Genomic DNA, 19,701 nt, shown 5'->3' on the forward strand with positions numbered 1-19,701 from the left:
GACGGAAGGAGCGCCACCCCCACCCACCACGTGGAGCGCCCGCCCGGCCTGCGGCGAAGCAGCAGAACGATTCCCCGGAGCGTGGGGCGGGATCGGCACGGCCCGCTCGGCCAACGCCTCTCCTAGGCCAAGACACTGGAGAGTGGCACCGCCCGGTTACCAAGTCCCGCAGCACCCCGGAGGGAAGGGGGTGGCGAGGGGCGGGACCTGGAGGCGTGGCCTCCGCCTACCCCTGCCCCCCGTTTTTGTCCGCCCAGACACGGAAAGGTTCCCCTGCGCCTTTAAGAGGCCGAAGCGGGCGCCCGATTGGCCGAGACACGCCGGTGACGTCACGCCGGGGCCGGCGCCGAGGCGGCCCTGACGGCCCGTGCCCTCCCCCTCCCGCCCCGCCGCGCGCTCGCGGACAGTCGGCGCGCGGGCCGGGCCGGCGCCCCGTCACGTTTCCTCGCGCGCGTCGCCCCGGGCTCCGGGGGATGCCCCCGGCCGGGCCCCCCCATGGCCGCCGACGTCTTCATGTGCTCCCCGCGCCGGCCCCGCAGCCGGGGCCGCGCGGTGCTGCTCAAGCCCCAGGTGCCCGAGGACGACGACGACTCGGACACGGATGAGCCGTCTCCGCCGCCCGCCTCCGGCGCGGCCACCCCGGCCCGGGGCCACGCGAGCGCCGCGCCACTGCCGCCCAAGGCCGGGTCGGGCAGCGAAGAGCCTCCGCGCCGCCAGCAGATCATCCACAGCGGCCACTTCATGGTGTCGTCGCCGCACCGCGAGCACCCGCCCAAGAAGGGCTACGATTTCGACACGGTCAACAAGCAGACGTGCCAGACCTACAGCTTCGGCAAGACCAGCTCCTGCCACCTGTCCATCGACGCCTCGCTCACCAAGCTCTTCGAGTGCATGACCCTGGCCTACAGGTAGGACCCGGCCGGCCCCACCTCTCGAGCGGAGCTCCCTTTGACAAAACAAGCGTGGAGGGCTGGGCCGCCTGGGGATCTCTTGGCTTCAGGCATTCCCTTTGGGTCTTCCCTCTTCGGGAGGGTTTATGGGTCTGGGGTCCCTAGTGGAAGCGAGAGGGGCGGGGGTTCCTGGCCTCTTCCCTGTCAGCAGGGCTTGGGTTCTTCCGGCTTCACGTTCCCCATGCAGGCCCTCACCTCCAATTCCGAGGCCACCGATTTCGGGTAAGAAAAAGGTGTCAATACAGGCTGTACCTTGTGTTACCCGACTTTATCCACCCTTCCCCCAAAAGCTTTGTGTGTTTCCAGCAATTGCCAGTAGTGGTTAGGACCACCTGTCTAGGGTGGCTTAAAGTCGCTGGTTCCAGTATTTAATGGTTGAGTCAAATTTCTGAGCCTGTTTCCTCCGTTATAAAGAGGGGATGACAGTAGTATCTGCCTCCATTGGCTGCTGTGGGGATGGAACAGCAGGTAAAGTGCTTATTCCAGTACCTGGCACATAATTAGTTGCTCCAGAAGAGTGTGAGCTCCTTTTCTTATTGCCCCAGCAGAGGGAGGCTGGGTCCTCTCACATCCCCTTTATTGGGAAGCCCTCCCCCAACTTCGGAGGGGCCCTGGCTGCCTCCTAGGAAGACTTGGAGCCACAGCTCTTGGAGGTGCAGGCTGTCCTCCTGGCAAGTTGGAGGGTTCTTTGGCTGGCTCTGAAACGTTATATGGAGATGTCAGTGTTTAGGGCAGGCATCCCAGGCACCATCCTGACCTGTGGCTCCGGCTCTAGGCGGAGATCCCTTTTTTCTAAGTCACAGAAATGCGTGGTCCTCATGGGTTAACGTGGCCTTCCACTCTCCCTTTCTCGGTGTGTTTGTTAGGTATTTGCTTCCGATAATTTCTGCCTCAGCAACAGAACTTCTGTGGACTAGCTGCAGTACAGAGCAGCCCAGCCCTGCCCAAAGCTCATGATAGGATCTCCGCAGAGTGGAGGTTACTGCAGTAGTAACTGGACTGGCTGGGGTTGTCTCAGGTCTAGTCTGCAGGCAGCGCAGGGAAAGTTTCCTTGGAGACTCCAGAAGCAGTGTAAAGAAGAGTAGGAACGTTACCCTCCCCCTCCCCCCTATTTTTGGAGAGTAGGGAACCCCAAATATATCCAAGGTGCACATTTACCTGAAGTTGAAACACTAGATATACATGGCTCTGGGTGGCATTTTCCCCTCTGGAATAAATGATTAGTCAACTTGTTCCTTTGTTATGTTCCTGAAACACACCCCACTCTTCCCGCCCCCATTTCCTCTCTTGAAGGCTTCCCTGATGGTTTGTTTGCCACATGGCTGCATTACATTACCCAGAGCTCTCCTCCAACCCCCCTTGCGTGGCACATTGGTTAGGCTCTGCTCTGATTCTCTGGTCTTGCCAGTTTGAGCTGGCACTGAGCCTGTGAAGATGTTCTGTTTTTTTTTTTTTTAAAAAAAAACCAAACGGCATTGAGATTGCAGCCCTCTGCCCTCGTTTAGCCCTGCTTACCCAGTCTCAAATTTTGAGCACTTCATTGGAATCAAACGCAACTAGATTGTAGCATATGCTACAGTGTGAGAGAGCCCTTTCAAACAAAATTGGAGGTGAAAGACAGGAATGTGCTTTATTAAGCGAACTTAATCCTCTTCTTTATTTTAATATAAACTTCTCCGCGTACAAAGAGAGAATGGTTGCTTGCGTAGCAGGGGGCATGGGCTCGAAAGCACTCACCTAAGCTCTGCTAAAGGAAAAATAAACCAGTCTCCCCGCTTTGCCCTCCGTTTGGATAACCTAAAGGCTTATTATTAAATAACACCAAAGAATTTTAGTAACGGTTTTTTTTTCACTTCTTTCAGAAATATTTTGGCAGCTGTCCGTTGCTCATTTAACTCTCTTGGCTGCAAAATGCACCCTTAGTTTGGTTTGAGGCTCACCTGGGTCTTCAAGACCGCCAGCCCCTTTGGCTCTCCTGCTTTGCTGTCATTCCCCACGCAGAGTCCTGCCACTGCAGGTCCCTGGTATGTGTCCACCTAGTAATTGCTCATGAAGGTGCTCTTTGTGTCTCCGCCTGGGGCTCGTTTGGATGGCCCCAGAGTTTAGTTGGCAGTGTGGAACCCGGGTACAGATTGACAGAGGAGTGACTCGAAACCAGTTGTCTGGGCTGTAGCCTCTGGCCCAGAAAGCAGCATGAGAACAGATGTGAGTTTCTGACCTCAGCTGTCCTGCACGACCACTAGCTGGCTTTCAGAGAAGAGGGGTTGAGATATGGGGGGCAGGGAGGAGAGAAGAGTCAACCCCAGAGGTGGCCTGACTTCCCTTTCAGTGCGGTGTGAGCCTTCACCACTGGTTTCCAGGTTTTCTGCTCCTGGGGCTGAGAGGAAGGCCAGCTGGGCCTCCTCTTCTGTCTGACTGTTTGTGGCCTAGGCGCTTTCTAACTTCAACTTCCTATCTGTCCCCTGGCCTCTTCGTTCTAGCCGCCTAACTCTCCCTGGTACACTCTGTGCTTTTTTTTTGGTTGGTTTCCTGTTAACTGCTGCCTCCCAGCTGTTTCCAGATGAGGCTCAACAGCTCTTTGGGGGAGGAACTAAGTGCAGGGGAAGTTGTGGTTGTTTTTTCCCCAGTCGTGTGAAGTGGCCTAGGGACTCTGAATATGATCTGTTCCTGAACATGCACTCCTGAAGGATCTTTGGCAAGACTGACTTCAGGTGGGGGAATAGGGTCTTTGAGGAGTTGGGACTAGGTTGTGAATGTGCCCCGTGGTCCACCTGGGCAAGTGACAGTGCGGATGGATTCCAGCTTCATGCAGCTGGCATCCCTGTCCTTCCCACACTGTGATGCTAAGAAGCCCTGTAGTGAAACATCTTGCCTTGGTCCCACAGTGTGTGTTCAATTACTGGGACGTTTGGGAGGGGAAGAAGTCGCCTCTCCCCAAGGCAGAGCTTAGAAGTTCATGGCTTACCTTCTCTAAGGCTTCCTGTCTGCCACTGTAAAATGGGGAGGATAAAGCTCCGCTGCAGGGTGGAAGTGCGGATTAACTGAGATAATGTCTGTGGATGTGTCTAGTACCTGACAAATAAGAGGCAAGAGGAGGTTTAATGGGCTGAATCCATTCTGCGTCCTCATTCAGCTGACATTTATTAGGAGCCCAAGTTTCTCATCTGTAAACTGAGGGAAATAACGTATCTGACTGGGGTCTTTAGTGTGGCTTTCAAATGCCTGCCTGACAAATGCTAAATGGATGCGTTCTTGGTTTGTCCATACTTTCTAAGGCCCCACAAAGGAGCTGTGCACTCTAGAACATAGTTCATGGTCCTTGCCCTCTTAACACTGTGAGGAATGTCACACATGTAAATCACCCTCGTGGATTCTGAACACATCTAGTAGATAGCTTTTTGTGGTTGGTTTTGGTTTCGCTTCTCTCTCTCTCTCTTTTTTTAAATGTACGTTATTTTTGGCTGCGTTGGGTCTTCGTTGCTGCGCACAGGTTTTCTCTAGTTGCGGCCAGAGGGGCCCACTCTTCATTGTGGTGTGCGGGCCTCTCATTGCGGTGGCCTCTCCTGCTGTGGAGCACGGGCTCTAGGCATGTGGACTTCAGTAGTTGTGGCGCGCGGGCTTCAGTAGCTGTGGCTCGCGGGCTCTAGCGTGTTGGCTCAGCAGTTGTGGCCCATGGGCTCTAGAGAGCAGGCTCAGTAGTTGTGGCTCACGGGCCCAGTTATTCTGCGGCATGTGGGATCCTCCCGGACCAGGGCTCGAACCCATGTCCCTTGCAATGTCAGGTGGACTCCCAACCACTGCACCACGAGGGAAGCCCATCGCTTCTCTTTTTATGTAACTCTTTGTTAGGGAGCCTTGGTGTGAATGTCTGGGGGGTGGGGGAGAGACAGTCCTTTTATGTATTTAAAGATAAGCTGTAGCTTTCTGGACAGTGGATTTCTGCTCCAGTGGATATTTGAGGAGACCTTTTAATTTGGACCTGTAAGATAGCCTTGGGATACAAGTTTCTAGAATGTAACCCTGTATACGTATGTATAGTAACCCTCTGTTCCTGATCCCCAAGTATTAAAGGTTTAGAGCATCTCGTCCTTCAAGTTTTAAGTTTTCCATAGAGGAACTTCCTAATCCTAGGTGCGATAACTAGCTGTAAGTGGGAACCATTTACACAAATGACTAAATTAGTTTTATTCTTCTGCAACCATGCTGAAGAGAAGCAGTTTCTCTTCTCTTGCGCTTTCTTTGGTCTTTAATCATAATATGGTGTCCATTAAAGGGCCGCACTGAGATGGGAGTGCGGGCTGCAGAGATGAGAAAAGGCCGTCTCTGTCCTCCAGGAACTCACAAACCTGGGGTGGGGGACAGATAAACAGACAGTTGTAAACAGTTAGCAAGGGCTATGATAAACAACGTGAACCAGGTCCAACGGCAGCACCAAGCAGGGTGCCGAAGCCAGTGTGTGTGTGTGTGTGTGTGTGTGTGTGTGTGTGCGTTTGCATAATCGGGATCAGTGTGGACAGTTTCCCCTGACATTGGGGTTTCATACCTATCTCCCCTTTCCCGTGTTAACTGTCAAAAATCATGCAGGAAGCCCCAGAGTTCCTTTTGCTTATCTTCTCCTTGTTGGTAGTCCAGGACCAAATTTCCTTTTTCTGTAGAGGCTGAATGGCTGATTGCCGTCCTGATGGAAGGGCGAAGAAGGGTGATCAAATTGGGAAGAGCCCGGGGAAAGGGGTTGGAGGGGAGGGTGGAGGGAGTTCATCTGCTAGGGTGGGAGGAGGGAAGAAAATTCGCACCAGCTGAGCAACTACCGCCCTCCTGGAGTCTCTGCTGCGTTGTCCTAAGTCACAATAACCCTCTCAGGCAGGTGATGATGGAATTCCTATTTTTAAAACTTACAAAAAAAAAAAAAAGGAAAGAAAACCTGAGCACAGAAGTTAATTTGCCCTGTTGCTGGGAGGTGAGGCAGTTTGTCCAAGGCGGTGTCTCTGGGAGCTGAAAAGGAGTTGAAAAGTCACCTCCCTCATCTGCTCACAGAAGCCTGCAGTTCTGTAAGAGAGGAGGTGAAAGTGCCAGTTCCTCTAGGAATGTAAGGCGGGAGAAACCAAGATGGGGAAAACAAATGCCCTGAGGCAGCTCCATGACCTTCCTCGGGCTGCCCTTCCCCACTGGTAAAATCCTGCCCTTCCTTCGAGACTGTGGCCCTGCCGTCTTTCTCGAAGGGAGTGAATTCCACAGTCCTCTGCAAATCCACAACCTTATTGGTTCTGTGTGGTATTCTTCCATAGACCTGACTTCCCAAGATTCCTGCTCTCTTCACCTTTGACTTTCCCACGGAGCCTAACAGTTGTCTGGCACGTACTGGGTGGCTAAGAACTATATATGGAATTGAAAAGGGAAGCTCAGGGGCCTAAGCGGCCAACATCAGAAACTTGCCTCTGGTGAACCTTGTTTATCTTCAGCTCTGCAAAGACAAATACACCCTCTGTGGAACAGTGCTTTAGGGGTGTTGGTGTGGAGTGGGACAACGAGGTGTTGTTTTGCTGGGTAGTGTTTGTGTTGTGACCCACACGGACTGGGGCTGTAGGCAGATGAGTGGCCCCTCAAGACGTCCACGTCCTAATCCCCGGGGCCTGTGAATATGTTAGGTTACATGGCAAAGAGGAACTAGGGTTGCTGATCAGCTGCCTTCAAAGTGGGGAGATTATTTTGGATTATGTGGGTGGGCCCAGTGTAACCAATCACAAGCGTCCTTAAAAGTAGATGAGGAAAGCAGAAGAGAACCAGGGAGGGAGCAGCGGGAGAAGGACTTGGCCTGATGTTGCTGACTTGGAAGATGGAAGAAGGGGCCATGAGCTAAGGAATATGGGCAACCTTTAGAAGCTTGAAAAGGCAAGGAAACAGATTCTCCCCTGGAGTCCTCAGACGGGACCCAGCGCTGCTGACATCTTGATTTTAGCCCCAGAGACCCGTTTCAGACTTCTGACCTCCAGAACTGTAAGACAGTAAATTTGTGTTGTTCTAAGCCACTCATTTTGTGGACATTTGTTACAGCAGCAATAGGAAACTAATACAGACTGGTCTCAAAGTTTCTTGAGATGATGTTTTTAAGCACATAACACAAGTATAAAAGTCTTTCTTAAGGCTTCTTCCCCCACAGGAGAGCATAGCAGCCCACCCTGCAGTTATGTCAAGCTGTGCTGACTGTATTAGGCACCACTTCAGGGGATCTAGTGATAGGAGGGCCCTCGATATAAAACAAAGTCTGTAAAGTGGTCTTATCATGGTTCCCTAGCACAGTTTCTAGAGTAGGGTATTGTAGAAAGTTAATAGTACTTATCTTTAAGGATTCTTATATGGCTGATGAAAAATTCAGAGTGTGAGCTCCTGTTCCCCAGAATTGAGTTACTTCTTGGGTATAAAATGTGCAGTTCAGACAGCAAATATCTTAGGTATTTTCTATCTTGTTGGAATTCTGTCTGTGGTTAGAATTCCAGGCCACAGGGCTTGAGTTTTAGGCAGAGCCCTTTTGGCCGCGTGGATCAGGGACCCTCTGGTGCTAGCGCGTGTGATGGGGGTTTAGTGCAGGGGTCAGGAAGGGTGCTGGTACTTCCGTGAGCCTCCAGGGTTACCAGGACTGCCGGGCTTCAGTGCACACTGGAGTTGGGTCCCAGGGCATTGTGGGCCCTCGGTAGGGGGAGCTTGCCCTTCCCTTAAGGTTCACCCCCATCAAGTGACTCAGCTCCTCTCTCAGGCTCTGCTTTTCTTTGGAATCTTCTGCTTCCAGCTGGCGCTCTCACCTGCTGTCCTGCTCTTCTCTGCTTCCAAGCTCTTGCTTCTGGGAGCTTCTGCGTCTTCCTGACTGGAGCTCGCCCGTGGCCTGTGTTTCGCACACAGACCTGCTTAAAGCTTCCCATTACTGTCAGTGAGTGCTCTTTGCCAATTGTCTAATTAAATTAGTCCATCGTCTCCAATTCAGGTACTTGAGAAGGAGACCAGCAGCGCCCTCCCTCTCTGAGCAGCACCTCAGGGACCCCAGAGCATGAGTCGAGCCATGGCCTTTGGACAGGATGCCCTTTCCTTCCAGAAGTATTAATCAGGCCTCTCTTGTGTGCCAGGCACTGTTCTAGCCCTTCAGGGTACAGTAGTAAACAGGACCGATTAGTCATCTGCCTTCATGGCATTTATATTCTTTTTTTCCTTTCAGTTTTATTGAGATGTAGGTGACATACAGCCCTGTACACATTTATGGTGTACGGCACAATGAGCTGACTTACAGGTATTGTAAAATCATGGAGTTTGTTGTCAGTTGGGGGATTCAGTGTGCAAATCAGGTTTATATCGTTACTGCAATAAAGAACATAAAACACGCTGGGAGATGGAAAGTGATGGGGGTGGGCAGGGTGGGGGACACCGTATCTCCGCGAGTCGGAGAAGTGTTCTGACGAGGTGACATTTCAGGTTGAACTGAAACCTGAGTGGCGAGTGGGAACCAGACGTGGGTAGTCATTCCAGGCGGTGGAAGAGCCCGAGGCAGAGGCCCAAGGTGGAATGAATTTGGCACATTCCGGGGCTAGGAAGAAGGCCAGCGTGGCTAGAACATTGAGGGCAGGGTGAGTGGTAGGAGAAGAGGAGGGAAGGGGCCTTGGTGGGTGGTAAGAGGTCAGGATATTTGCTCATTGCTCTGGGGAGTTGGCTTGTTGAGGCTGCTCAGTGGGGACTAGGGGATGGAAGGCAGGGGGAGCGCACGTGGGTCCCAGAGTGGGGGCAGCCTTGGAAGTGGTGAGAAGTGCCTGGATGCAGGGTGGCTTTGGGCTTGCTGGTGGATCGGACCTAGGGGATGTAAGGAAAGAATCAGCAGGGACCCTGAGGCTTTTGGCCTGAGCCGTGGGTGAAAAGAGGAAGCCGAGGGAGCCCTGTCAGCCGCGTGGCTGGTGTGAGTGGTGCTGAGGACCCTGCTGTGTTGCGCTGTTCACTGAACTTGGCCACGTGGGCCGTGGGCGGAGCAGCTCCCCAGGAAGGGGCTGCGAGGGGCTGTCAGCGTCGGGGGATACCGTGGTGTCCAGGGAGGTCCTCACTGTCTCCAGAGCAGTTCTCCACTTAGCCCCGACCGGTCTAGACCAGTCCAGGCGCCGGGCTTCTTTCTTCTGTCCCAGCTGCTCTGTCTTGCCTCCCTAACCCCTGTTGTGCCTCATGAGGGGCCGGTTGGCCGTGGGAGGTTTTGGCGTTTTGAGCTTGTATTTGGGATGGCAGGTTTTGTTGTTGTTGTTTTTTCCTGTGAAATGTATACTATCATATCCCGAATGATATTTTTTATTCACTTGGGTCTGGTTGTGGTAGAGGAGTACCGCCTGGTCTTGAATGCCCTACAAGGAAACTTCTCCAGATCTAGCATTCCTAATGTGTTTGGGGTCAAACTGCACCATCAGACAAACCTTCTAGGAGGAGGCAGTGTAGAAGAGGTTATTTGGTAGCTCCAGAAGGATGTACAAGATCTGGAAAGATAATTCCAGAAACTGAATTCCTTGTCAATAGCTTTTGAGTCTCAGAAGTGAACATAAAGAATCCGATTGAGGAACAGTGAAGAGCGAGGCCAGGGAGTAAAGAGCTCATAAAGGGACAGCAGGGAGAAGCAGGCTGCTGGTAGGAACAGCAGTGCAGAGGGAACCCCGTGGGGATTGTGTTAGCACAGTCACACTGTTGAGGAATATTCTGTGCATAGGAGGGTCTATTTTGAAAGCTAGTTACCACTTCTTCCCTCTGTGGCTTGTGGACATAGGGAAGAAGGCAGCCTCTTTTGCTCTGTCACCATGGAACAAACAGTCATCAAAACAAAAAACAGCTTCTTATGTAGAAAGTAGGAGAATTAACCTAGTTTCTAGATATTTACCCAATATTCTGGCTTTTTAAAAAACAACCAAGGGCTTCCTTGGTAGCTCAGTGGTTAGGAATCCACCTACCAATGCAGGGGACATGGGTTCGAGCCCTGGTCTGGGAAGATGCCACATGCCGCGGAGCAACTAAGCCTGTGCGCCACAACTACTGAGCCTGCGCTCTAGAGCCCACGAGCCACAACTACTGAGCCCACGCACCACAACTACTGAAGCCAGTGCACCTAGAGCCTGTGCTCCGCAACAAGAGAAGCCACCACAATGAGAAGCCCGCGCATAGCAACGAAGACCCAATGCAGCCAAAAATAAATAAATAAAATAAATAAATTTATTGAAAAACAAAACAACAACAAAAAACAACCTAAAGAACCCCTTCATATGCTCAGGTGGTAACTGACCCATTTGCAAATGGACTACCTCATCTTATGGGACCTGCCCAGATAGCTGGATACTATGCTTTCTAGAGGAAGTGAATTTATAAATTCCTCTTATTTATTAAAATGAAACACTTTCGGACTTCCCTGGTGGCGCAGTAGTTAAGAATCCGCCTGCCAGTGCAGGGGACACGGGTTCGAGCCCTGGTCCATGAAGATCCCACATGCCGCGGAGCTGCTAAGCCCGAGTGCCACAGCTACTGAGCCCAAGTGCCACAACTACTGAAGCCCACGTGCCGAGCCGGTGCTCTGCAACAAGAGAAGCCACCGCAATGAGAAGCCTGCGCACCACAATGAAGAGTAGCCCCCGCTCGCCACAACTAGAGGAAAGCCCGCGCGCAGCAACAAAGTCCCAACACAGCCAAAAATAAATAAATAAGTAAATAAATTTATAAAATGAAACACTTTCAGCGAATTCTTAAAACAGTATATGATTATATTAGCTTGCTGTTTTAAACAACTATTTTCCAGTTGAGTAGCGGGGTCTTTTACATTGCCTCCTTTGTTCTTTAAAATTATTAAACGGATCATTCTCTGCCTTGGAGCAAGACTCTTTCTTCCACTTGTACAGACAAGTTTTTTTTGTTGTTGTTGTTAACAGCTTTATCAAGATATATTCATGTACCATAAGATGCAGTCACTGTAAGTGTGCAGTTCATTGATTTATTTTTTTGTTGTGCGGTCATTATCACAATCCAGTTTTAGAATATTCCATCACCCCACTAACTTTTACGTTTAATCCCGGTTCCCACTTTAGCCCCAGACAACCATTAATCTGCTTTCTGTGTCTATAATCTGCTTGTCTGTGCCTTTTCTGGGCATTTCATATAAATGGAATCATACTGTATGTGGTCTTTTGTGTCTGGCTTTTTTCACTTGGTGTAATGTGTGCAAGGTTCATCCATGTTTATAACACATACCCATATTTTGTTCCTTTTTATTCCTGGACAGTATTCCATTGTGTCAATATACTACATTTTGTTTATCCATTCATTGACAGGCAAGTTTTTGAGGGAAGCCTAGTAGCTTCATTATTTGGATGTTGACTTTCCATTTCCTGTAGTAAAGGTCTCTTGCAGATTCAGCTAGGAACTTCCTGACAAGGTGAGAACAGGAAATGGCAGTGAATATGGTGGAAAGATGATGGATTCAACACCACTGGATAGTGGTGCCACTGGTTGGCAGCATATCCCTTAGCCTCACAAGTCTGGGTGTCTTTAACCATAAAGAAAGAAAAAAAGTGAGAGGGGAAGGGAGGGGTTAGACTAGAATCATGGTTACCAATCTTATTTTTCTTCCACGGACCTCATGTTTTTGAGAGATAAAGCCTTAGAAACAAATTGTACTCAGCAATTAAAAGGAACAAACTACTGGTATGTGCAGCAACACAGATGAATCTCAGAAACATTACGTCAAGTGACACAAGCCTTACCTAAAAGATTATATACTGATTCCATTTATATGAAGTTCTAGAATAGGCGAAGCTAATCTACGGTGAAAAGAAATCAGACCAGTCCCTGCCTGTGAGGGAGGTTGAAGAGGGAACTGGCTGGTGAGAAGCAGGGGAGAACCTTTTAGAATGATGGGCACATTTTATATCATGAAGGGGTTGTGTATACATTTGTCAGAACTCTCTGATTGGTACACTCAAGATTTGTGCATTTTATTATGTGTAAATCTCACCCAAAACAAAAAGAACCATTGACAAATGTTGAACTCAGGGACGAAGTGTACTGATGTCAGCATCTTATCTTTGAAATGCTTTAAAATAGTGGCTCTCAAACTTCTTGGTCTCAAGACCTCTTTGTGCTCTTAAATATTGAGAACCCCAAAGAGCTTTTGTTTGTGCATTATATCGATGTTTACTATATTAGAAATGAAAATTGAGAAAAAGTAAAAATATTTGTTAAAGTACTTTAAAAAATAATAAACCCCATTTACCATGTTTACATAAATAACATATCTTTATATAGAACAACTATTTTCAAAAAAAATAATGAGAAGAATGACATTGTTTTACCCATTTGCAAATCTCTTAGTTAATGCTTAGTTCGAAGACAGCGGGATCCTCATATCTGCTTTTGCATTCGTCTGCTGCAATATCGAATGTCTGGAAAACCTCACCATTCTTGAGAGAATAAGAGTGAAAAAGGAAAATAACCTCTTAGTATTATTTTGAAAATAGTTTTGATATCCTGGACCCAGAAGGGGTCTCAGGGGCCCTCAGGGGTCTCCAAATCACACTTTGAGAACCACTGCTTAAGCAAAATAAGATGGGTTGTTGGGTGGGTAGATGAATTTTGATAAAGTAAACACATCAAAGTGGTAATCGTAGCATTCAGGTGGTGGGTGCATGGGCGTTCACCATCTGATTCTTTCAGTTTTTCTGTATGTTTGAAAATGTTCATAATGTTAGAAAAATGAGAAAATCACATTTAAACAGTGGCCACCTGGCTTTATCATGGACAAATAAATATGTTTGAAAATATTGAAAACAACTTTTGGAATGAAGTACTGACACATGCTACAACATGGATGAACCTTGGAAACATTTTGCTGAATGAAAGAAACTAGTCACAATGGACCACGTGCTGTGATTCCATTTGTATGAAATGTCCAGATTAGGCAAACCCATAAAGCAGAAAGTGGAGCAGTGGTTGCTGTGGGAGGGAAGGGTGGATGGTCACTGCTAATGGGTATGGGTTTTTTTTTTTAATTAATTAATTTATTTATTTTTGGCTGTGTTTGTTGGGCCTTCGTTGCTGTGCGCAGGCTTTCTCTAGTTGTGGCGAGTGAGGGCTACTCTTCGTTGCTGTGCCCGGGCTTCTCATTGCACTGGCTTCTCTTGTTGCGGAGCACGGGCTCTAGGCGCACGGGTTTCAGTAGTTGTGCACACGGGTTTAGTTGCTCCGCGGCATGTGGGATCTTCCCGGACCAGGGCTCGAACCCATGTCCCCTGCATTGGCAGGCGGATTCTTAACCACTGCGTCACCAGGGAAGCCCAAGTATGGGGTATTTTGAAGGAGTGATGAAAATGTTCTAAAATTAGGGAACGGTGATGGTTACACAACATTGTGAATATACTAGAAACCAGTGAACACTTTTAAAAGGTGAATTTCTTTTAAAATGGTGTGTAAATTATGTCTTTTAAAATGGTGTGTAAATTATGTCTCAGTAAAGCTGTTACTTAAAAAAAAATCCAAACAGTTTAGGTTTTCAGCATTATCTTCAGGGAGGCTTACTTGGGAAGCACTGGACGATATGATCTTGAAGATCCTAAATATGTCAGTGTCTAGAAATTCCATGACTCTCTATCTTCCATCTCTTCTGTGTACAGTAAATGAGAGACTGTTTGGGAAGGTGACCTGTCCTGGGCATTTCCCCTAGATTAAAATCGACTCAGGAATTCGGCTCTCCAAGTTACCTCATAGCTTGGCAAATCACCCTAAGGTTATCCTGATAAGACCTTTTTTTCTTTTAACATTGTCTGGGTCAGGGGTCACAAAGTCAAATGCCCACAAGGACCAGGAAATAAAGTGGTCATCGGTAAGTCAGAGAGGACATTTGCTGTCTTTTATTTTCTGGCTTTTGATATAGTCATGGTTACAGAGAAACATTTCTTTATTATGAAAATCATGCAAGCATAAACTGCAGTTGACTGGGCCTCCCTGATGGAAGGGCAACAGGGAGTGGAGGGGTCTGTCGTGAACTGGAGGGTACGTGCCTGGTCTAAAGGGGGCAGCCATCACTCAGCTCCAGGCGACTTTTGCTATTTGGGAATGTGAGCTCAGTGTTACATGGTCTGGCATATTTGAAAATTGGAAGAAATCTGAATTTGTATGTGAACTCTACATTTCAGTTTCTACCTAATGTCTGAGTTCAGGTATTAGGAATTCTGGGGAAATGAGTTTAATCTCGGTTGCATCTAGTTTAGAAGTGAGTCTTGGCCTACGAGATGAAGGGGTGTGTGGTGCTGTTTGCTGCAGGTCAGCCCTGGCACGAGGAAAGTCCTGTTAGGTGTTCTTACTCTTAGTGTCCCTTCATGCTGTGTTGAAGTTGATGCGATCACAGGACCATCATCTTCTGAATACAAAACCTAAGACTCTCCTCCTGGTAAACCCCAGAGGTATACGTGCTCCTGTTCGACAGTTACTCTGAGTTATGAGGAACTAGGGCGATTATTTTAAATAATCCTGACTTGGAGGTGGAGGGTTGACTCTCCATTTTGTGAAGTTATTGGACGGTAGGTTACTCATAGCTTTACATTCCATTTCTGACTGTTACCCCTTAACTTCACCACCGTACCTGCCTGGGGTGGGGCTGTTTTCATAGGGTGATTCTGGGGTGGAGGAAAGGGATAATCACTTGACTTAACTCCAGACAGTTGATTTGGTTGCAGTTGAAACAAAATTATAACTTGAAGTTAGCCTGAGGAGGCCTCTCACTTGGCTCTTGTTTAAAGTTTCTAACCTACGCTTTTGATGTTGCGTTGCATGCCTCTGGCTTTGCTTCCCCAGTTAAGTGTGTATGTGCGCGTGTGCACTTGTGTGTGTGCTTCCCCAGTTAAGTGTGTATGTGAGTGTGTGCACTTGTGTGTGTGCGTGCGTGTGTGTGTACGTGTACTTCAGGTGGTTAAGAAAGGAATGGACATGCTTGCTTTGAACTCTCCCCCCAACACACACTCACACACCTTCCCATGCAGCCACCCTGCGCACGTTCTGAGCCTTTCCAGCTCTTGGATTTTCCGTCTATGTTTGATCTGATCTATAAAGGTGTTGGCAAATAGCTTTATGGCTCTTAAAGGCCATGACTTTGCTTCTAAGCCAGATTGAAATAGAATTTGTACTTCTCAGGGGTGCAGTTAAGCACGCTCACTGAGAAATTGGGGAAGCAATCTTCAAAGCTTATTTAGCACCTTACTTTTTGGAATTTGACTGTATTTCTGGGTCTCCTTCCAGGGGAAGAAAAAAAAGAATCCCAACACCCACAGATAACTATTGTCAATTCCCTGGTGTTTATCCTTCCAGACCTTGTGGGATTTTTGTTTTTTTGGCGGGGTAAGTGTATTTTGTTTTTCTGTTTAACAGACTGTGAACACCTTTCCAAGTCTCCAAATACTCATCTGCAGTATTTTTTAGTGGCTGAATAGTATTTCATTGTCCACACAGTGAAATGTATTGTTATTTATTGGAACCCTCTCGGGTGGTCATTGAGAACATTTCATGATATTTTTGTGTTTCTGAGCCCCTGTTCTATTTACCTTATCATATCCCTACTTTCTCTGAAAATGTCCCTCTGCCTCTTCTTCCTGACAGAAAGAACCATTTACCTGAGAACCTTTGGAAAAAAGACACCTGGCCTGGCCTGTCCCACCCTCCTGCCCGCATGGATAAGGTGTGTGTGGAGGTGGTGGTGACAGGTATGCAGCTCAGCAGCAGCCTTTGTCTGTGCCTCAGGCTGCAGAGAGGAAGGCTGGCTGCATTCTCAGCCTGCAGAAGGGCAGGGGACGCGGCGGAAGGCGTCTGACGCACCCCTCAGCAGCATGCCCGGACCCGGGCTGAGCTTGCATGTTCACGCCCCGAGGCCAGGGCTCCCTCACTAACGCCAGCAGGTGGATGCCATCGCTTGGCTTTTTGTGTTTCCAGAGGCAGGGAGAGCGTTGAGCTTCACGAAAGGTAGTGATTCCAGCTGTGAGTCTGCCCAGCTGTGGCGAGCTCACCTGAGATGGGGAGTCGAGGATGCGTGTTCCTGCGAGTCACAAACCAGACGCTGGTGTGACTTGGTATATGGAAGGGAAAGCTGACTCAACTCTCTGGAAAACGATTTAAATACTGTCTGTCGCATCGAGTCCAGAGATGCTGATTTCTGGCTTTTCGGCAGCCTTGTCAGCGTGATCACTGGTGGGGCTTCTGTGGTTCTGTCTATCCGACCACCCACACTGGTGACAGAGTGGTGGCAGAGGGGCTGAGCCAAGACAAGAGGCCTTCGGTGACGTTTTAAACGCTGGATCAGGTCATTATGCCTCCCTCGGCCCAGTGGCAAGGTTAGGCTGCCCCTGTGGCGTCCGGGTCCGCCGGCTACATCCTGGCGCAGAGCCCCTTGCTGTGGCCTCCATCTCCTACCCCAGCAGAGCCTGGCCCCAGCCTCCTAGCGCTCTCCCAGGCTGGTTCCCTATTTATTGGACCAGTCTCTATTTCCTTCTGGCTTTGAAATTCATGATTTTTTTTCCCCCACAAGAAACCTTGGCAGAAGACTTTGTTCCATGGGAAAAAAGCCTTCTCAGAAAAGCAAGGAACCCACTTATGAGCTCAGCCCCTGGCTTGTCCTTGGTGATGTCCTTGCACAGTACCTGAGAGCCAGCAGGCAGGTGGTGCTGGGGAAACTTACCCGTGGTGGGCACGGCCTCCTGCAGATGCTTCTCTGGTAGAGCAGCCTACCGGAAGACCTGCTGATCGCAGTTGAGCTGGCTCAGCCTGTATGTAGACAGCTGCTTTTTGCCCCATAATTTTGTTTGCTTATCTCTGTTTTTATGCCGATTGCTGGCTCCTTGGAGTGATGGGTGTGTTTGTGGTAGGGTGTGAGGTGATTGCCACTGATTGGTAAAGTATGGATGAAGTGAGCAGGGAAGGGTGTGGTATGAGAAATATTGTAATCTTCTGGTCCCTCTCGTCTCTCAGTTCTTCCCTGCAGAGAAAATTTCTTCTGCTTCCTATCCTAGAGGGTAACAGCTTTCAGGCTCCTGTGAAGCTGGGAGCAGCCACCTCGGCTCAGTAGCTCCAGTTGAGGTCTTGGGTGTGCTGCCGTCCCTGATCGACTGGAACAGTGACCCAGCAGCACTGTAGAAAAACTTGACATTTCAGCCCTGTGTTCTTTGTTGTCTGGATTGCTGGAAATGCTTCAGTATGTGAGACTCAAATATGTCCCTGGAGTAGGAGCTCCACGGCTGCACAGCAGTCGGCTCCGGTGACGTGTCCTCACTGAATGGCAGCTGGCCTGCCCGTGTTGAGTCACATGCATTGGCCGCTGTTGATAAGTTTATGTGTGTAACTTTTTTCCCTCTTTTTAGCATGGTGTCTCAAAGTCAGGAGTAGAAGTGAGGAGAGGAGTGCAGGATTTGGTGGGCTGTTGCAGTCTTCTGACAAAACCATCATTGTTTGGAATGAAGTACCAGTTGGTTCGGTTTGAATGGCTCCATCGCTTCAGTGCTCTGAAACGGCTGTTATTCTTCCACCTCAGCAGCGTTCCTGGGGGGAGGTGGAAGGAGGACTGCCCGATCCAGAGGGGAGAAGCTGCTCTCCTTTGCCCTCTCTGCTCAGCAGCAGATCAGTTAACCATCCAGAGCAGACAGTCTTCTCCTGGTCAGAGGACATCCCAGGCCACTCCTGGACCCCAGCTGGGTCGCAGCCATCGTGGCCTCTTGGAGGAGTGGAGCTTTTAGGAATCAGGCTGCCTGCTCATGGCCTCAACCTCCCTTGGCGCTCACCTGTCCCGGCCAGGCTCCCTGCCTGCTGCGCTGCTGCCCAGCTGACCTCCCTGCCGACCTGTTAGCCTGCCGTCTGTCCCTGTCACGTATGATAGCTCAAGCTGTGGAGTTAATCCAAAGAGCGAATCATTCTTCTGGCTGGACTCCCAGACACAGTCGCTTGAGCCTGGGACAGACACTCAGTGTTTTGGTTCTTTCTGATGCTGATTAGGTTGCGTTGTCTTACCTCTGCCCCTCGTTCAGTTTCATGTTTGTGTGGTCAGATTAGTCAGATCCAGCTGTGTTTGTGGAAATCCCAGCCTCTCGGGTGAGGACAACAGGAACTTGCATTGCAGTGGAGGAGCTCACATAGGAAAGACTGAGCCTCCTCCATTTGCTTCCAGAGTCAGGAACTTCATTTTCCTGCATCTGAATTGATAGCTCTCCAAATGCAGTGTGGTCGCAATATGACATTTGAAGAACTTAGGAGAAATGCAGAGTATGAGAAACCATTTTTTTAATGACCCTGGCCCCAGACTGGCAAGTTAAAGTGATTTTTGTCAGAGACGGAGATGCAAAGGCAAGGAGATTCTACGAGGAGGACAGAGCCAGACGGACGGGAGGGGGTGATGTAAAATGACCTTGTCCACAGCGTTAGTTCTTCCTCAGAGATTGGAAACCACCTACATGGTGTACTTTGGGGAGCACAGAAGAATCTATCAGTGGAGCTAAATTACTTCTTTAGTTCAGTCCTTTGAGTTTTGTGGTATTAAAGTTGGGTGGATAGCTATTAAAATATGTTTGCAAAAATGACTCATTTATTTGCCCTTCTCTTAAGGACTAGAGCTTCCTTTGATAGAAGCCAGTTTTCCAGATCACTGTTGTTTATTTCATTAATCATCTCTTTTATAAAATTAACCATTCTTAATGGGAAATGGAAATCCCTCTCAAATACGTAATAATCTTCACTGCTTTCTTGAACATACTGAGTCTAATATAACATTTGATTATTTAGGAATCTATTTCTGAATGTTACTTATTGTAGTATTAGTACCATAGTGACTTCTTGATGAAGTTGCACTGATCAGGTATGTTTACTTCTCTACTCAACCATCACAGCCTCTCTTGTGAGTTGAGTTTTCAAATCTTTAATGATCGTCTCCTCCAGGCTGTTGGCTGCCACTTGTTCTGCAGTGAGTTTGCCATTTACTCTCCCTTTTTGTCTCGTGCTTCTCATTTTCTATTGGTTTGCATAACTTGTTAAATTGAGTGTAAAATGAAAGTAATTAACTTAGTGAGAGTTTAGAGACTCTCTGAGTCAATTGCACAGACCTTTACTATCTATCTTGAATTATTTTTACTTACTTTGGTATAACTAAATTAAGCTCCAGATAGTTGCGAGATAATGCTATACATATAAACTTCTTTTACAGTGTAATTTTAAGCCTTTATTATCCAGTTACATCACTGAAATTTGTTGACCAGGCTAACTTGTTTGTATGAAAGAAATTATCTGCAAATCTTAAGAATATTAAGCTCTTAAGAAAATTACAGTTTATTCTTATTTCTGAAATGTTAACTCCAAATCACAATGGTAAACTATGTCCCCTGGCTAATTAAATATTGCTTTCTATTACTTATCAGAAGGAAAATCACTTTTTCCCCTTTTCAAAATGGAAATAGTTTTATGGAGGGTCCTCTCCAGCTCTTCTCCTTATTATATAGAAATGCATACTCATTGTCAGATGGAGAATTCAGACATTTCAGAAAGATAGAAAAGAGCAGCATCCTCTGAAACGTTCTTCTTGGATTTATTTACTTTATTTTGTCACTGTGCCCTCTTCACTTTTTTCTGTGCCTCTATAGGTAAAAATAGACCTGTACCATCATTTTCAGTTGTTTTTTGAAGAGCAAAAGTTTTTAATTTTGATGAAGTCCAATGCGTGTTTTTTTAAATGGTTCATGCT

General features: G+C 48.2%; 1 protein-coding gene and 1 long non-coding RNA gene across 5 annotated transcripts in view; both read left to right on the forward strand.

The window, feature by feature from the left end:
* The first annotated feature begins 404 nt into the window (after positions 1-404).
* Positions 405-19,701, forward strand: part of MLXIP (MLX interacting protein) — a 60,203-nt gene continuing 40,906 nt past the window's right edge. For all 4 annotated transcript variants that reach the window (XR_010933371.1, XM_067700985.1, XM_067700987.1 and 1 more), the window contains exon 1: positions 405-908. Coding sequence is in view for 3 of the 4 variants with exons in the window: in XM_067700985.1 (XP_067557086.1) it covers positions 496-908 (413 nt within the window). In the remaining variant the exon portion in view is untranslated. The remainder of the gene's footprint in view (positions 909-19,701) is intronic.
* Positions 13,297-18,547, forward strand: LOC137203914 (uncharacterized). The gene is made up of 2 exons (XR_010933370.1): positions 13,297-15,329; positions 15,588-18,547. It is a non-coding gene; the product is annotated as an uncharacterized lncRNA (long non-coding RNA).

The sequence above is a fragment of the Pseudorca crassidens genome, chromosome 12 (genome assembly GCF_039906515.1).
Source record: "Pseudorca crassidens isolate mPseCra1 chromosome 12, mPseCra1.hap1, whole genome shotgun sequence".
Classification (NCBI taxonomy): Eukaryota; Metazoa; Chordata; class Mammalia; order Artiodactyla; family Delphinidae; genus Pseudorca; species Pseudorca crassidens.